Source organism: Triticum urartu, chromosome 2A (assembly GCF_056163025.1).
Source record: "Triticum urartu cultivar PI428250 chromosome 2A, HENAU_Tu73, whole genome shotgun sequence".
Taxonomy (NCBI): domain Eukaryota; kingdom Viridiplantae; phylum Streptophyta; class Magnoliopsida; order Poales; family Poaceae; genus Triticum; species Triticum urartu.
In genome coordinates this window covers 17349759-17365696 of record NC_141874.1, presented here as the reverse complement: position 1 = coordinate 17365696, position 15938 = coordinate 17349759, and the positions used below count along the sequence as shown (strand labels likewise).

General features: G+C 43.4%; 2 protein-coding genes and 1 pseudogene across 2 annotated transcripts; 1 reads left to right on the top strand and 2 right to left on the bottom strand.

Moving 5' to 3' along the window:
- Positions 1-960: 960 nt before the first annotated feature.
- On the top strand, positions 961-5911 carry LOC125535131 (9-beta-pimara-7,15-diene synthase, chloroplastic). Its single transcript, XM_048698181.2, has 14 exons — positions 961-1318; positions 1590-1639; positions 1746-2025; positions 2143-2323; positions 3101-3321; positions 3407-3527; positions 3599-3696; positions 3790-4004; positions 4083-4195; positions 4280-4375; positions 4447-4665; positions 4772-4913; positions 5033-5278; positions 5378-5911. The coding sequence occupies exons 1-14, from the start codon at positions 1120-1122 to the stop codon at positions 5771-5773; spliced, it is 2577 nt and encodes an 858-aa protein (XP_048554138.2). The 5' UTR covers positions 961-1119; the 3' UTR covers positions 5774-5911.
- Positions 5912-12484: 6573 nt separating this feature from the next.
- On the bottom strand, positions 12485-12997 carry LOC147982970 (uncharacterized; the record flags this gene model as incomplete). Its single annotated transcript, XM_087540604.1, has 1 exon — positions 12485-12997. A coding segment is annotated over one exon (513 nt), but the record flags the coding sequence as incomplete, so codon positions are not given.
- A 78-nt stretch (positions 12998-13075) lies between these two features.
- Positions 13076-13952, bottom strand: LOC147982969 (uncharacterized; annotated as a pseudogene).
- Positions 13953-15938: the final 1986 nt, after the last annotated feature.

Genomic DNA, 15938 nt, shown 5'->3' with positions numbered 1-15938 from the left:
ATTTATTTGCCATAAATAGCTGAAGATAATACTTCAAATATTATTACATAAAAAATGATGATTTTAATTCACATTTATGATTATAAATGTTACAGCAAGGTGTAGAAAAAGTTTACATGAAAAAGAGCTCATGCGTGGTACAAAGTTGAAGATTTGGGATGAATATTACAGAACTTAACTGGAGATGGCACATTTTGTGAATAATATATTAATTTTATTTTGTGTATTTTATCAACTTTCTATCACAGGTTTGACTTCATTTATATGTATTTTCAATTTTTCTAAAGACATGGGAAAACTCCCACATAATCTACCGTAGCAAAAATGTATGTGACTTACTTTCTGAGGCCACATAGTCGGGAGAGTCTTTGATTTTCTCTGAAATCAGCCTTAGCCATTTTAAGGTACAGCCGTACAGGTCGTTGCTCGCAAGATTCATTATGAAGTGTTAAATGTCAGAACCAAAGGTGTCACAAATATCTGGCTACCATAAATTCTATAGAAGTTGCATTTAGAATTGGTCTAGTGTCAGATGTTAGCTCATAGGATGGTTCTTACATGTAGAGCCGCATTCCTCATTTAGTACATGACGAGCTGTCTATTCTACAAGATGCTCATGGCACAGTTTTCTTATTGGATCATGTCTTGGCTAAAGTGACCAACACGATAAATTTGATCAATCTAGTTATATCAAGATGAAAAACTTAGAGATTGATGTAGCAAGATCGGCTTGCTCTAATTTGATCAGTTAACTCACACGTTGAGACAGGTTAAGCCATCAGCATCAGGCAAAGCTCATGGTGGCGTCATCGCTGGCGCATTTTCCCGGGAAGCTAAGTCGCCGTCGAAACATCAGCGATCGTTCCATCACCGGTTCACACCTTCACCCCAATGACGAGCCTAATAGGGCTGGCAAATGCGTAACGGTGATCATGTTCCTGAAGTTGTCACGGTGGTTGATCGAATAGCTGGAGCATCACTGTCAGGTGAAATAAAAATTGCAGCACTTCTGTTCAGCATGTTCACACATCTGTACTTGTCTTTTCAGCAGGTTGGCTCAAAACCACCTTACTGAGCAACACTGTTAGCCAGTTCCATGAGCTGATCGCCCCATTTCCCATGGCAAATCCTACACAAGGTCGTTCCTCTTCCATCCTCCCAGTATCTGGACGGCAGGCACCTCAACAGGCCGTCCTCCTCTGGGCTGCTCCACAGTTCGTGTCAAAGTGTGGGCTGCACGTGCTGCATCATGGAAGAAGAAAGCCTCCTCGCCGCAGTTTCACATGCTCAGCCTCCAGGCTTCCTTCCACCGAACCACGTACGTTGCTCTGTTGCTTCTCTCTGATCTCTGCTCCGTCTGGTAAGGAAGGAGTAAGAGTCCGTAGCTTTGCTAGGGTGGACTTTTCTATTTTTCTTAAGCTACTTTCCTTGCAGATTCGCATGGATGCACATATAATTGTTCTCTGTTTACCAATGCCCAAAACTTATACTACTTGTGCTTGGGATTGCTAATTTATCTATTTGTACTTCTAGAGTTAATTAGGCCGTCTAATTGATTTGTTTCATACTGCTCTCCTTTCGCCGAACAGCCTATGTTGAGGAGATGTTGGCACGAGAAAATATAAGGACACGCAACACGGTACGAACATCACTCCTAACCCTTGTTTCGACTAGATGTTTAAAGTCCATGTCATGACAAGATTTTATTCACGTCACTGATCAAATGCTGGATATATGTAAACTAGGAACGGAAGGCTAGAATACAAAAACATCTGGAAAAACCTGAATTGTCGCCATCTGCATATGACACAGCATGGGTGGCTATGGTGCCATTGCCAGACACCGATCGGCAGGCTCCATGCTTCCCTCAGTGTGTTGAATGGATATTGCAAAATCAACACTGTAGTGGTTCTTGGGGTATCAACCAATTCGGCTTATTAGCAAACAAGGATATTCTGTTATCAACGTTGGCTTGTATCATTGCACTTAAGAAATGGAACGTTGGCTCCGACCACATAAGTAGAGGTATGTATTGATAGATACAGATTGTTTTACCATGCATTTTTTAGTTTTTTCGGAAAGGAGGTTGAAACCCCTGGCCTTGCTTGAAAGATCCTAACATGTATAAAATGATACTTGCAGGACTAGAATTTATTGGAAGGAATATCTCCACTGTAATGGATAAGCAGATTGTTTCTCCTATAGGCTTCAATCTCATTTTCCCTGGTATGTTTAACCATGCTATCAGGATGGGTTTGGAATTTCCAGTCAGAGAAACTGATATCAGTGGGATACTTCACCTTTGTGAGATGGAGCTGAGAAGGTGTGTAATGAAAAAATGCTGCCATGTTAGTGTAGCATGGCTCATCGGCCTAGTACGTTTCTGCCTTCACCGGCAACCTAGCACCGCTTGCCTTCACCAGCAAGCAGTCCTGTTTTTTTCTACTTGTTCTTATAAAAATAACGTAGAAAAATTGTTCTACGGTTCAGGGCTTAAAAGAAATTGTTTCCTTGAAAACTTATTTTTTAAGAACAACTTTACAAAATTTCTTATGTGTTGGTAACTATTTTGAAGGGAAAATTCGTCCTTGCTTTATTTGTGTTCCTTCTTCTTTTCAAAAAAAAAATGGGAGAAGCGTTTTAAGATGTTTTCCTTTAGTATGGTTTTGACCGATCAAGTTTGACTGAGGAAATCCCCTCAGAAAATTTTGTGGCATCCAAGATACTCGGTGCTCTAGGAGCATGCAAGTTTTCCTGGCCAGATAACATCCGGTGAGCTCGTTGGAAAAAAAAATCAGGTCTCCATAGTGTTTTTGTTTTTCAAGTTTCTTTGACACTCAATTTTTATTTGCCACAAGCTCCAGGGATGTCATTGACCATGAAAATTTGCACAAGCCTAGCCCACTTGAGCATCTTAGATGCCTAAAAATTTCAGATTTTTCTAAATTTGTTTACTATTTGTTTTTCTAATTTACTGTTCAGGGGCGGGTCTAGTTGGCCTGGGCGCCGAATCTTTTGCTTACCAATAAAATTAGCAATCAAAATTTGTGTATTACCTATGAGTAACATAATACAGATATTTACACTTGCTTTAATTTAGATTGGCTGGTGAGGAATCTAATGGGAAAGAAGCATATCTTGCCTTTGTTGCTGAAGAAGGGTTGGTAAGCCTGCTGGACCGCAATGAAGTTATGAACTTCCAGAGAAAGAATGGGTCGTTGTTCAACTCTCCTGCTGCAACGGCCGCTGTATTAGTCCACCGCTATGATGATAAAGCTCTCCAATACCTCAATTCCATTGTCAGTATATTTGGTACTACGGGTGCGTGTTTGTCTAATTTTCTTTCTGAAGCATCTCCAAGGGTGCAGATTCTTGCTATATACCTAATGTCGTTATACGTTTACAGTACCAACAGTATACCCACAGAATATATATTATCAGCTCTCAATGGTGGATATGCTCGAAAAGATCGGAATATCTCGGCACTTTTCCAGTGAGATAAACAGTATCCTGGACAAGGCGTACATGTAATAATTGGGAATAAATACTTGATATCTGTTCCTAGTAGTATGTAAACTTGATTGTATTCACTTTGCAGTTCCTGGTTACAGAGAGATGAGGAAATAATCCAAGATGTAGAAACATGTGCAATGGCGTTTCGCCTTTTACGGATGAATGGATATGATGTTTCGTCAGGTAGATACTTTGATCAAAATTCCATGTCTCCTAACAAACATTCTCTTTTGCCCTTGATTTTACTCACCGCAGTTAAAAATTAATCTTGTACAGATGAGTTGTCCCATGTTTCTCAAGCCTCCACTTTCCATGACTCACTGGAAGGATATTTAAATCAAACAAAATCTTTATTAGAGTTATACAAGGCTTCAAAACTATGTTTGTCAGAAAATGAATTGATCCTGGAGAACATAAGTAACTGGTCAGGCCGCTTATTGACAGAAAAGTTGTGCAGTAGTGGGATAAAAAGAACGCCAATTCTTGGAGAGGTAAGCGTGTACGAATTTAAATCCCCATTTCATTTGGCATTTTTGTTTACATTTAATATTGTTCTTTTGTAATTTCAGGTAGAATATACTCTTAAATTTCCATTTTATGCAACTGTGGAAGCTCTAGACCATAAGAGGAACATTGAACATTTTGACTCTAGGGTTTCTCAGCAGCTAAAGACCAAAAACCTGTAAGGCTCTCTTTTCTGAAAAAAAAATTGTATCAAGTATCATGTGGATATAAGTTTAAAAAAATGCAACTATTTGTGAATCAGGCCATGTCATGTCAATCAAGATCTTCTAGATTTTGCCGTTGAAGATTTCAGATTGTCTCAATCTATATACCAGGATGAACTCTGCCACCTTGAGAGGTAATTTAACTGTCATTTTCTCACATGATTTCATGATGATTCTATAGATTATATGATTTTTTTTCTGACAGTTGGGAGAAAGAAAACAGGCTGGACCAGCTTAAATTTCTTCGCAAGGGAAGCCTGATAAGTTGTTATCTCTCTGCTACTGCAACCATATCCGCTCATGAACTCTCTGATGCTCGCATTGCATCAATGAAAACTCTTGCACTCGTACTTGTTGCTGATGACTTCTTTGACGTTGGAGCATCCAAAGAAGAGCAAGAAAACCTCATTGAATTGGTGGAGAGGTACAACTCTTTAACTTGATTCTTCATCTACACTTTCTGAAGTTATGCTGGTGTGATATGCTTTGCTAACGAGTCATCCTCCCTGCTTTACCAACTGTTGTCTTAGGTGGGATCAATATCACACAGTTGAGTTCTGTTCTGAGCAAGTAGAGGTAGTATTTTCTACTATTTATACTACAGTTAAGCAGATCGGAGAAATGGCTTCTGCTGTACAAAACTGTGATGTTACAAAGCACCTGGTGGAAACAGTGAGTTTCGTGTGTGATCTTCTGGTCGAGATACATTATATTGAGTTCCAAATTGATAAGAACCACATGACAGATGTGGTTAGCTACAAATAAATAAGAAAATCCCTACTCATTTGCAGTGGCTACATTACTTGAGATCTTTGAAGACCGAGGCGGAATGGCAACAAGGTCAACATGTACCAACAGTTGACGAATACATGACAGAAGCAGTTGCCTCGTTCGCAATGGGCCCCATTATCCTCGCACCATTGTACTTTGTGGAACAAAAACTCGAGGAGCACATTATCAGAGACCCAGAGTACAATGAGTTGCTTAGACTAATGAGCACATGTGGCCGTCTTCTGAATGATACTCAAGGCTTTGAGGTATTTTTTTAACAAAATATTTGTAGCAGTGAGTTATCACTGCCGCTCAGATCAATCTTGGCATTGGGTAGTTGCTAATAAATGATCTACTTGTTGCAGAGGGAGTCAAGTGAAGGTAAACCGAACATCATCTCACTGCTTGTTCTTCAGAGTGGAGGTTCCATGTCCATAGAAGCTGCTCAACAGGCGACACAGGAGTCTATAGCCTTATGCCGGAGAGAGCTGCTAAGGATGGTTGTTAGAGAAGACCGTGTTGTTCCTAGGCCATGCAAGGAGCTGTTCTGGAGGTTTTGTAGGACAGCTCACTTGTTCTACCGTCACACCGACGGATTTACCTCGCCCAAGGAAATGCTCTGGACAATGAATGCAATATTCACAGAGCCACTCAAACTTCAAACTACCAGTCCTCCCTTGGATGTTCAACCAGAAATAATCAAGGATTCCTCATGCTATTTTCCTGATAAAACATGCATGACAAGGAAATATACCAAGTGAGGAGAGTAAAAGCGGCAGTAATCATGAGCCTTCCAAATGAATCGCTCACCGGTACCTGATTGATATGCATGCTGACAGTGAAATGGCAGCAACTCAAGCAAGGATCTCCGTCATGTGGTCTTAACCTTCTTGGTCAGGCAGCTGGAGGTGATGTCAAAAACTTTATTCTGTACTGTAAGCTGGTATGCCCAGCAAATTTATTGTAGCAATCAATCGAAGCTGGGCTTGAGCCTTTTATCTAAAAAATTACTCTTGCAGTGAAGATGTGAAACAGCTACAAATTTATTAGTCTTCAACTATTTATACCGAAAAAGGGTTCCCCCCCCCCCCCCCCCCCCCCCCCGCTTTGTATTCCAAAGCAACCAACATCGAGTACAGATAACGATGTGGCGAGCAGCACAACACACCAAGAAAAAGAAGAAGAAACAAATGCCAACCACGGCAGCTTGGCAAAGCGCGGATGACCCGCCACCGCGGCGCCCACCGGACACAAAACACCACAGACCAACGCTCCGATCCGCCGCGATCCAAGCAGCACCTCCAAGAAGGGATGCGACGCCGACGATGCTGCTGCCCGGACGAGTCCTCAGGTTTCCCCGGGCACGCGGAGGGAGGTGGGGGGTGGATACCACCGACACCCTCCAGGAAGGAATGGTGGCGCCCGCAGGTGTCACCGTGTCGGGGCCGAAGCCGGCAGGGATTTCTCCCGCATTCCAACCCCAACCGCCCAACCGGACGGAACCGACCTGCCAAACCGTCGCCCACCACCATGCGCCAACGCAGTACCGCCGCCACCCACGCCGCCTCACTATGAACACCACCACGAGGCCAAGAGGACCGGAGAGAAGCTCACCACGATGGGAGCAGCAACACCGACGTCGAGCGGGAGGGAACCACCTCCACCGCCGTCATGCGGGAGGCCCGTGCCTCCGGCACCGTCGCGGTAGCCTTCCGGACGCGGCAGAGGGGCATGCCGGGCCACCCCTGGCCCAGCCAGGCCCGAAGCGGGCCCGTTAAGCCCCGCCGGCTGCGATGCAGCAGGCCGGCGTCGTCGTCGCCGGCACCCAGCCGCTCGTCGCATCTCCTCCGCCTTCCAGAAGCCACGCCGGAGACCATCCCCGCCGCCGGCCCGCCCAGGCCCAGATGGGCCCGAAGGGCCCAGATCTGGGCCGAGCAGGCGACGCCAGATCCCGCCGCCCCGCCGCCAACGGCAGCGCCGCCGTCCAGCTGCTCGCCTGCATGCGCCACAGAACCCCGCCGCCACGCCAGACCGCCGCCGCCTAAACGCACCCCCCAGAGCAGCTCCGACCGCGCCGGAGAGCGACCGGGAGGGGAAGGGCCAGGAGGCCGCCGCCACCAGCAGCCCCGGGCCAAGCCGGCCGCGGGCGCCGGCGACGGCGGCGGGAAGGGAGGAGGGAGGGAGGGCCTGGAGGGAGGAGGCCTGGCGCGCGGCCGGTCGCCCGCGGGGGGGCGACGCGGTCGCGAGAGGAGAGTCAACTATTTATCATAGTAGAGTTTTCTTTGGCGAATTGTACTATAGTATGCAGGTTGAAGCTTCAAAGCACAAGCAATTATCAGGCGCTACAATAGGCACATATAAACGTTTGAAGTGAATACAACATTTTTGCCTGCTGATTCAGGGCATCGGTAAAACTGTGAACCAACTAAACCTATTCAGAATCATATCTGCACTAAGGAGTAACTTAATCAGCAGCTACTCACAGAAGCCCCAATAATTAAACGGGCTAAGAACAAGCACCTAACTCTTTACACTGCCAAGAAAACTAATGTACTACGGTCCAATTCCAAAATCAATTAATATTTGGAAGAGTAAAGTACCTTTAGGAATCAAAATCTCCATGTGGTTTGTACGCAAGAAAGTGATTCTCAGCAGCTAAAGACAAAAAACTTGTAAGACCCTCTTTTCTGAAAAATAAATGTCTGTGATATCATGTCAATATATGTCACAATAAATGAAAAAAAATGTTGGATCAGGCTGTGTCATGTTAATCAAGATATTCTAGATTTTGCCATTGAAGATTTCAGTATTTCTCAATCTATATACCAGGATGAACTCAGCCACCTCTAGCGGTAATTTGACTATCATTTTTTCACTTTTGATTTCTTTATGTTTCTATAGATTATTTGAATTACTCTTTGTGCTGACAGGTGGGAGAAACAAAACAGGCTGCACCAGCTAAGATTTCTACGCAAGGGGAGTCTGATAAATTGTTATCTCTCTGCTGCTGCAACCATATCCGCTCATGAATTCTCTGATGCTCGCATTGCATGTGCGAAAGCTATTGCGCTCGTACTTGTTACTGATGACTTCCTTGATGTTGGAGCATCCAAAGAAGAACTAGAAAACCTCATATCATTAGTAGAGAAGTATGTTTGCCTTAACTTGATTTCTTTGTCTACACTTTCTGAAACAGCGCTGGTGTATTATGCTTTGCAAATGAGTCAACCTTCCTGTTTTTCCAATGGTTGTCTTAGGTGGGATCACCATCAGAAAGTTGAGTTCTATTTTTTTTTTCAGCAAAAGAGGTTTTCCCCTCCGATTTCCATTAGAGAAACCAGGCCGAAGCCGAGTAGTAGTCTAGCAGTTCGATACAAGCACAAAAGCAATAAGAAAAATAAAGCAGAGCAGGGGAGTTTAGCTAGCCTAGCACCCCTGTGACAACAATTCCAGGTTACATCACAGCTTCACAGCAAAAGGGAGGAGGCAAATGACACAAAGAAACAGTAGGTAAGTTCAAAGGTCGCCGCTTCACGAAGCTTGTTCACATCTGCAGCCTTGGAACTCCAAAATGCCATCCCTGCGAAGCTTTGAAGATCTCACTTGCCACCTATTCGATGAGCCTTGCCCCCAGCGTCAACATTCTTTCCCCTGGGTCCTTTTTCTGCAAAATGGCCTAGTCAGTGATCCAGTTACACATTCTTTTGACGATCCCAATTGGGTCGTTTATATTTTTTCTGCCAAACACAATATCATTTCTACAATTCCATATCGCCCAAAGGAGGGCAGAGGTACCATTTAGGACCATTTTCTTGTTTTCTTTATTATATTTGTTTAACCAGTCCCCAAAACAATCATCTGTATTTTTTGGAATGTTATTGAGATCAAAAGCACATCCTACCAAGCTCCAAACAAGTCTAGCTACCGAGCAAGAGAAAAAAAGGTGATCAATGTTTTCTTCTTTCCCACAGAATACAGTGTCTGTCTCCTTTCCATCCTCTTGTTAACAAGTTATCTCTTGTCAAGATACTTTTCTTATTCAAGAGCCAGAGAAAAAAAACTTGATTTTTGCAGGCACCTTAACTTTCCACAAAAATTTATGTGGGAAGCGAAGATCAGTTTTAACAAGATGTAAGTACAAGGATTTCACAGAGAATATTCTGTTTGCAGTCAACATCCACAAAGGCTTATCTCTCCCTCCATGCATGATAATTTCTTCACATCTCCTTTTTAAACTATCCCAGAGAATTTCATATCCCCCACAAATTGTTCTTCTAAAAGACATGGCTCCCCACCCTTTATCTATCACCCCCTGACAGTAATCTCTCTGTCGTTACTTATTGACTAAAGTGAGGGGTAAGTCTCTTTCAGGGGCTTATCATCTACCCACCAGTCTTCCCAAAGTCTAGTGTTTCTCCCATCCCCCAGTTTCTTCTTGATGTGGGGGAAGACCAAATCTTTAATTTTTATCAGATAGGCCAATTATTGAGAATCCCCCTGTCTTTTTTTAGCTCCTGAAAGACATTTGTCCTGAAGATATTTGGATTTAATAATATCTTGCCAGAGCCCTTCCTCAGCCTCCAGCTTCCAAATCCATTTAGCAAGGAAGGCAATATTAAATTTTTCAAGGTTAATCAACCCAAGCCCACCTTGTTGTTTTGGTAAACGGCAAGTTCTCCAGTTAACTAGGTGATATTTCTTCTTATCTTCTTCAGTTTGCCAAACTAATCTAGCTCTGAAGAAGTCCACTTTTTTCCTAACTCCAGGAGGGAGCAGGTAAAATGACATCATATATATGGGGATGTTGGTCAGACAGGACTGTACTAGTGTGACTCTACCAGCTATATTGAGGAATTTGCCCTGCCAGCAAGCACACCTCTTTTCAATTTTTTCAATCACATTCCTCCACATCTTATTACTAATCCTTTTATTATGAACTGGTAAACCCAAGTATTTTAGTGGCATTTCCCCCATAGCACATGTGAAGATTTCTTGATAGAGATTACTCTTGTTTCTAGCTTCTCCAAAAAGGTAAATGCCACTTTTATGGAAATTGATGGTCAATCCTGACATTTGTTCAAAGACAGTCAGAATGAATTTCAAGTTTTTAGCTGATTCCTCATCATCCTGAATCAGAAAAATAGTGTCATCAGCATACTGTAGCATATTAACCCCATTTTCATGATTATCAGTAAGCACCCCCTTTATGTATCCTTCAGTCCTAGCCGTATCCATAATTATTGCCAGAGCATCTACAGCTAAATCAAAAAGTAAAGGAGACAAAGAATCTCCCTGCCTAAGCCCTTTGAAGGTTTTGAAGAATTTACCAATGTTGTCTTTGACTTTCACCCCCACCTGTCCTCCCCTCATGGTATGCATAACCCAGTCACACCATTTATCACGGAAGTTTTTCAATTTAAGAATTTTATGGACAAAAGGCCATTTAATTTTATCATATGCTTTTTCAAAATCAACTTTAAACAGCATAGCATTCTGTTTTTTTTGTATGGATAGAATATAAAGCTTCATGCAGGATGACCACTCCTTCCATGATATATTTGCCCTTAACAAAGGCAGTTTGTAAGGGCGAGATAATTGGATTGACAACCTTGTTGAGTCTGTTCATTAGGACTTTAGTAATGATTTTGAAGCTAACATTCAAGAGGCAAATGGGCCTGAATTTTAGTCTAGCAAAATCAACCACCCCCCTGTGAAAATCATCTAAGATATTCTTTAGGTCATTTTTAATTAAGTCCCAGAAGTTTTGATAAAACTCAATAGCAAATCCATCAGGACCTGGGCTTTTGTTTTTTTCCATAGATAAGACTACCTCCTTGATCTCCTCCATAGAGAAGTTTTTAATCAATTCCTCTTGAGTTTGAGGGGAAATTTCTGTAGCCCCTTGTATATTAAGGTTTATACTAGAAGTCTCAGCTTGACCAAAGAGGTTTTTATAAAATGTGGTAATGTAGTCCATTAGTTCTTTTTCTCCTTCAATCACTTCCCCATCTTGTTCCAATTTGATGATTCTGTTTTTTCTTCTTCTACCATTCACTTTAGCATGATAGTATCTGGTATTAGAATCTCATTCTTTAATTTCTTTATCCTTATATCTTTGCAGCCACTTGGTTTCTTCTAGTTTGAGGATCTCTTTCAACTCTCTCCTCAATTATTTTTCCATAATTCTTTCCTGGGCGTGCATTTTTGTCCATAATATCAAGCATGTTTAATAATTCCTTTTTCCTCTTCCTGTATATAGCATTTGCATTTAAAATCTAGCCTTTTATTTTCTGTCTAATATTCCTAAGCTTCTTTTGTCAGGTGTCCAAGCTGGACCCATTACATTTCACCTCCCAATTTTTTTCAACAAATACATTAAAGCCCTCCATGTGCATCCAGGCATTCTCAAATTTGAATATAGGTGAGGAAGTTTTCTATTCCCCTGAGTCTAACAGTAGAGGGGTATGATCAGAAATCTCTCTCTCTCTCTAATGCAGTAACCAAGGTCATGGGATTTTTGTCTTCCCAATCTGGGCATATAAGTACTCTGTCCAGTTTCTCATAAGTGGGTTCTGGCAGATTATTTGCCCAGGTATATTTCCTTCCACTAATGGGAATGTCTCTCAACCCAGCATGTTCAATTATCGCATTAAAAACAAAACTAAAGTGATCAACCCCTCCAGGTTTATTTTTTCAGCACTATTTCTGATAATGTTGAAGTCTCCCCCAATGACACAGGGAAGGGGGTTATCTTGATAAATCTTGGATAATTCAGCTAGAAAAGTTGCTTTTCCTTCTTTTTGAGAATCACCATAAACAGTCACCAAATTCCAGCTAAATTTAGCTTTTTTGTCAAAGAGAAGTGTCCTGACAAAGTATGTGCCCTTTTCAACTTGCAACAAATCAAAGGTATCATTATTAATCCCAATTAAAATCCCCCCAGATTTTCCTCTAGGGGCAATCCATTCCCAAAGAAAATATCCAAGTGTTTATCTACAATGGTTTCCCTAATAAAATTTCTTGTAATATCCTGTCTAATCCCTCTCACATTCCAGAACATCCCTTTCATTGTTTCTTTTTCTTTTTTCTCTTCCCCCCCCTCCCCAATTGATGTGACATGCTTCCCAGCACTAGTAGCTGAGGTGCCAATCTTAATTTTCCTACTACTAGAAAATATTTTCTTCAATCTATCATAGTATTCTAGTTCACACTCTGCATCAGAGTGATCATCCCCTGAGCATAAATCTTCTAATGTAGCATCAGCAATATCAATAAGATCTGGAGAGCTTTTTGATTTTTCTTTCTCTTCTTGATTTTTGATATTCTGAAGATATAGATATCTTCTAGCCTGTTCCATATTGGAAATCAGGTCTAGGTTTTGGTTAACCAAATCAATAGTACATCCTAGCTCAACACCCACTTTATTTGCCATCTCAAATAAGGAAATTATTTCTTCAGAAGTAGATGCAAAATTACCATAATTGTCTTTCAGCAGCTCTTTCTTTGGCCAAATCTTCAATCTTAGCATCTTTTTTGTCCAAGTTCCTATCACTTCTTCTAGTTGGTCCATCCTTGTCCTTGTCTTTATCATCTTTGGCAGAAATCCCCAGTTTTGACCCCAGAGACTCCACAGAGTCGTGACTAGCATTATAGTCCACAGTTTCTGTGTAATTATCTTTAGTTAGTGGGTCCTGTGGAATATCTTTGTCAGGGTCATTCTTCTCTCCCAGGTCCTCTTCAGAAATTTCTTTTTCATCCCACAAATCCACCTTTTCCATACATCTATCTATCAGTTCTTGTTGTTTTTTTATCATCTCTACCATCCTGCTTTTCTCTTCTTCCCAAGAAATGTGTTTTTTCTCATCCACTGCTCTCCAGGCCTCTTGTTTGTATTTGTTCTCCTCCATTTCCTGCAGTTTATGTAGCACTCTATCCAGATCAGCCTCCACCTTTTTCCTCATTCCAACCTCAGCCAGATATTCTTTCTAAGTGATCAGAATTTCATCATTTCTCTTCTTCATTTCTTCAAATTGGTTCAGCCCTATACTTCCAAAAGATATGTTTTATTTGTTCCCCTCTGCATCAGCTCCACCAATTTTAATCTTCTTTCTCATGTCATCTAGGTCAACCTCCTTACTTGTCTCAAGAACATCATGGTTCCTTTTGTCCTCATACCAGCCCTGCTCCATCACCCTTTCAAGCTCCAAAGCCACTCTGTATCATGAGATCCTTGTCAGTCACCTCAGTATGCTTAGGGATTTTTTCAAAGTCTCTCACCCCCACCTTGGCTCTAATTTTCTCTTGCAGGATGGTTGTCATGTCAGTCTCCAACACTGGACCAATGGTAGCAGCCACCTCACAAGCACCAAAAAAATGTCTGAAGCATTCAGGCATCTTGCCAATTTTCACCCACACAGTGTGTAGCTTCCCAATAGCTTGAGTGTCATAGGTCCAACTGTCAACATTAATAATAGCCTTTGTCCCTAAGAGATTGAAATTCCCAAACTTGTGTAGTTTAATCAGTCTGCTTTTATTTGGAAATCTCATAAGATAAGCCCTGTCTCCATGTTTTTTGCATCCCCATTGCCAGTCCCACTTGAACATGTAGTTGAATCCCTCAAGAAATTGTGTCTCATTAATCTCCCCAGAAGCAATAGTGACGATTGCCATTGGGTTAATCTGCTCACTACTCACCACTTCCTTAGAATTTTGTATCAGCAGCACTCCCAGTCCTCTGGCTGCATACCCAACATATTTAGGCAAAGGCTTTATTTGCTTCAGCCAGTTGCAATCCTCAATGATGTGAGAATTTTTCCCACATATTATGCAGTTTGGTAGTTTACAATCCCTAGTGTGGTGTCTGAAGTCTTTGCATTTGTTGCACATTATTCTAAAATTGTTACCACCCTTATTCAGATCAGCCCCCTCTCTCTGTGTCATTCTTCCAGCACCCCCCCCCCCAGTTGTTCTGGTTTTGTCTGAATCTTGACCCGGCATCAGTCTCTCCTCCTTTGATATTCTCTCTGTTATGAGTGTAATTTCCTTTTTCACTGTCACCCTCAGGTTTTCCCCCCATCGGCCTGATTTCCTATTCCAGTAGCTGCACCTGCCCCCTGCTGTGCCATCTGGGCAAGGAGTGCCCCAAACCACTATTGTTGCTGAAGAAATTCAAAAGAGGGGTTGAACAATTGGACAGGATCTTTACCTTTGTCTTCAGATCCAACACGACCAACCTCTTTTCTGTTCCCCCCTCTCTCTCTCCCTTTGTCTCCAGTAGCTCCCTTTGTTTCTGATATCATCTCCTCTCCTCCACTTTCCTGATAATTTGAAGAGCCAGGTGCGGATCTGGGTCCAAACCCATCGGAAGCCCTGCTAAACTGTTGAGGATCCCCTTTGAATTTGTCAATCTCTTCCTCTTTCTTTCTGTAGTGGAACCCATCTCTTCCTCCTTGATTCGATCTTCCTCCACCCCGGTTCCCACCGAAGCACCTGTTCATCTTGTCTACTTCCTCTGTTTCTAGTGGCGGCGGGAGGGGGGAAACCCTAAATCCTCGAGGGGATCACACTCTCCTCCCCACAGGGAAAGAGGTTCGCTAGTTATATTATTAAAACTTTTAGAAAGCGTATTTGTAGAAGACGTCTCCCCACATTTCCACTTTTGCCCCTTTTCCTCTCCATCAATGATTCCTTCTTTCATGACAGTATTACCCTCACCAGAACATCCCAGACCCATCTCAATTTCCATTTCATCAATAAAACTTTTACCCTATCCTCATTAGACCAGAAATCTGGAATTAGGGCATATTGCTTTTTGCTCATCTTATCTATGATAATTTTACCAAGCAGAGCTTGGTTTGGTGTAATTTCAATTTCATCCCCTCTCTCATAGCCAGAGTCATCACCATATTTATCCTCAAATTTATCCCTATTTTTTGCAGCTATCAGCCGCTTTTTTTGTTTTTGATTCTTCTGTCCCCCCTATTGATGTAGGTTCAATAGAATATTTGGAATTGGGGGAAATTGTACCTTGAGATTCCAGCGGGAGCCCAGTCTCCTCGTCGGAATCCTCTCCAGCGAGCAGCCAGAAGCGACTGCCCGCCGGTGAGATCCCTACCCCCGACCCTGGGTGCGAGTGAGACTGAGCAGGCGTGGTGAGCGGCGGGGGAAGCGCGACGACCTCCTCAGAATCACCGGCATCTTCAGCTTCTTGTTCTTCGAACCAGGCTTCGTTCCTCCCTCGCCCTTGCCGATCCCCAGATCTGCCCGCGCCTCCACCGCCACCGGAGAAGCAGGCCTCGCCGCCATGGCCACCGCAGGCACCGGTGCAGGGAGGCCCATCACCGCACCAACCACGAATCCCGATGGGCCCGCCGGAGCACGGCGGCGTGAGCGGAACGACACCCACTTCATTGCTTGCATTGCGTCGTCCGATTCCGCCTCCTCCATCGCCCACAGCAGCATCCTGAGCGTCCCCACCGGCTCGGCCGTCGGTGTGAGGCGCCAGTCTTCCGCCTCGGTGAGCTTCCTGTAGGCCACCCCCGCTGCCTCCTTCTGATTTCTCTCCGTCGAGAACCTGGAGTTGATCTCCATCAGCTTCGACAACTTCGATTCGTCCCCGTCTGCAAACACCCGAGCCCTCGCCTCGAGTCTCAGCTTCCAGGGCTCCATGGTTATCCTCTGACGGATCGCTCGCTTGTGGGAGAGGAGGGGAGTAGATCTCGTCGAGAGGGGAGGGAATGGCTGCACCGCACCGCGCCGCAGCTTTAATCCTCCTCCATTCCCGACGCTTCCTCTCCTCCTCCGCCTCGATCTGCGCGTCGTGCCTCGCCTCCGCCTCGGAACCCAGCGCCCTGTCTACTAGCACAATGTGACAAGGGAAACACACCTGCGTCCCCTCCCCGATCGAAAACTTCCCGTGTACCCGCA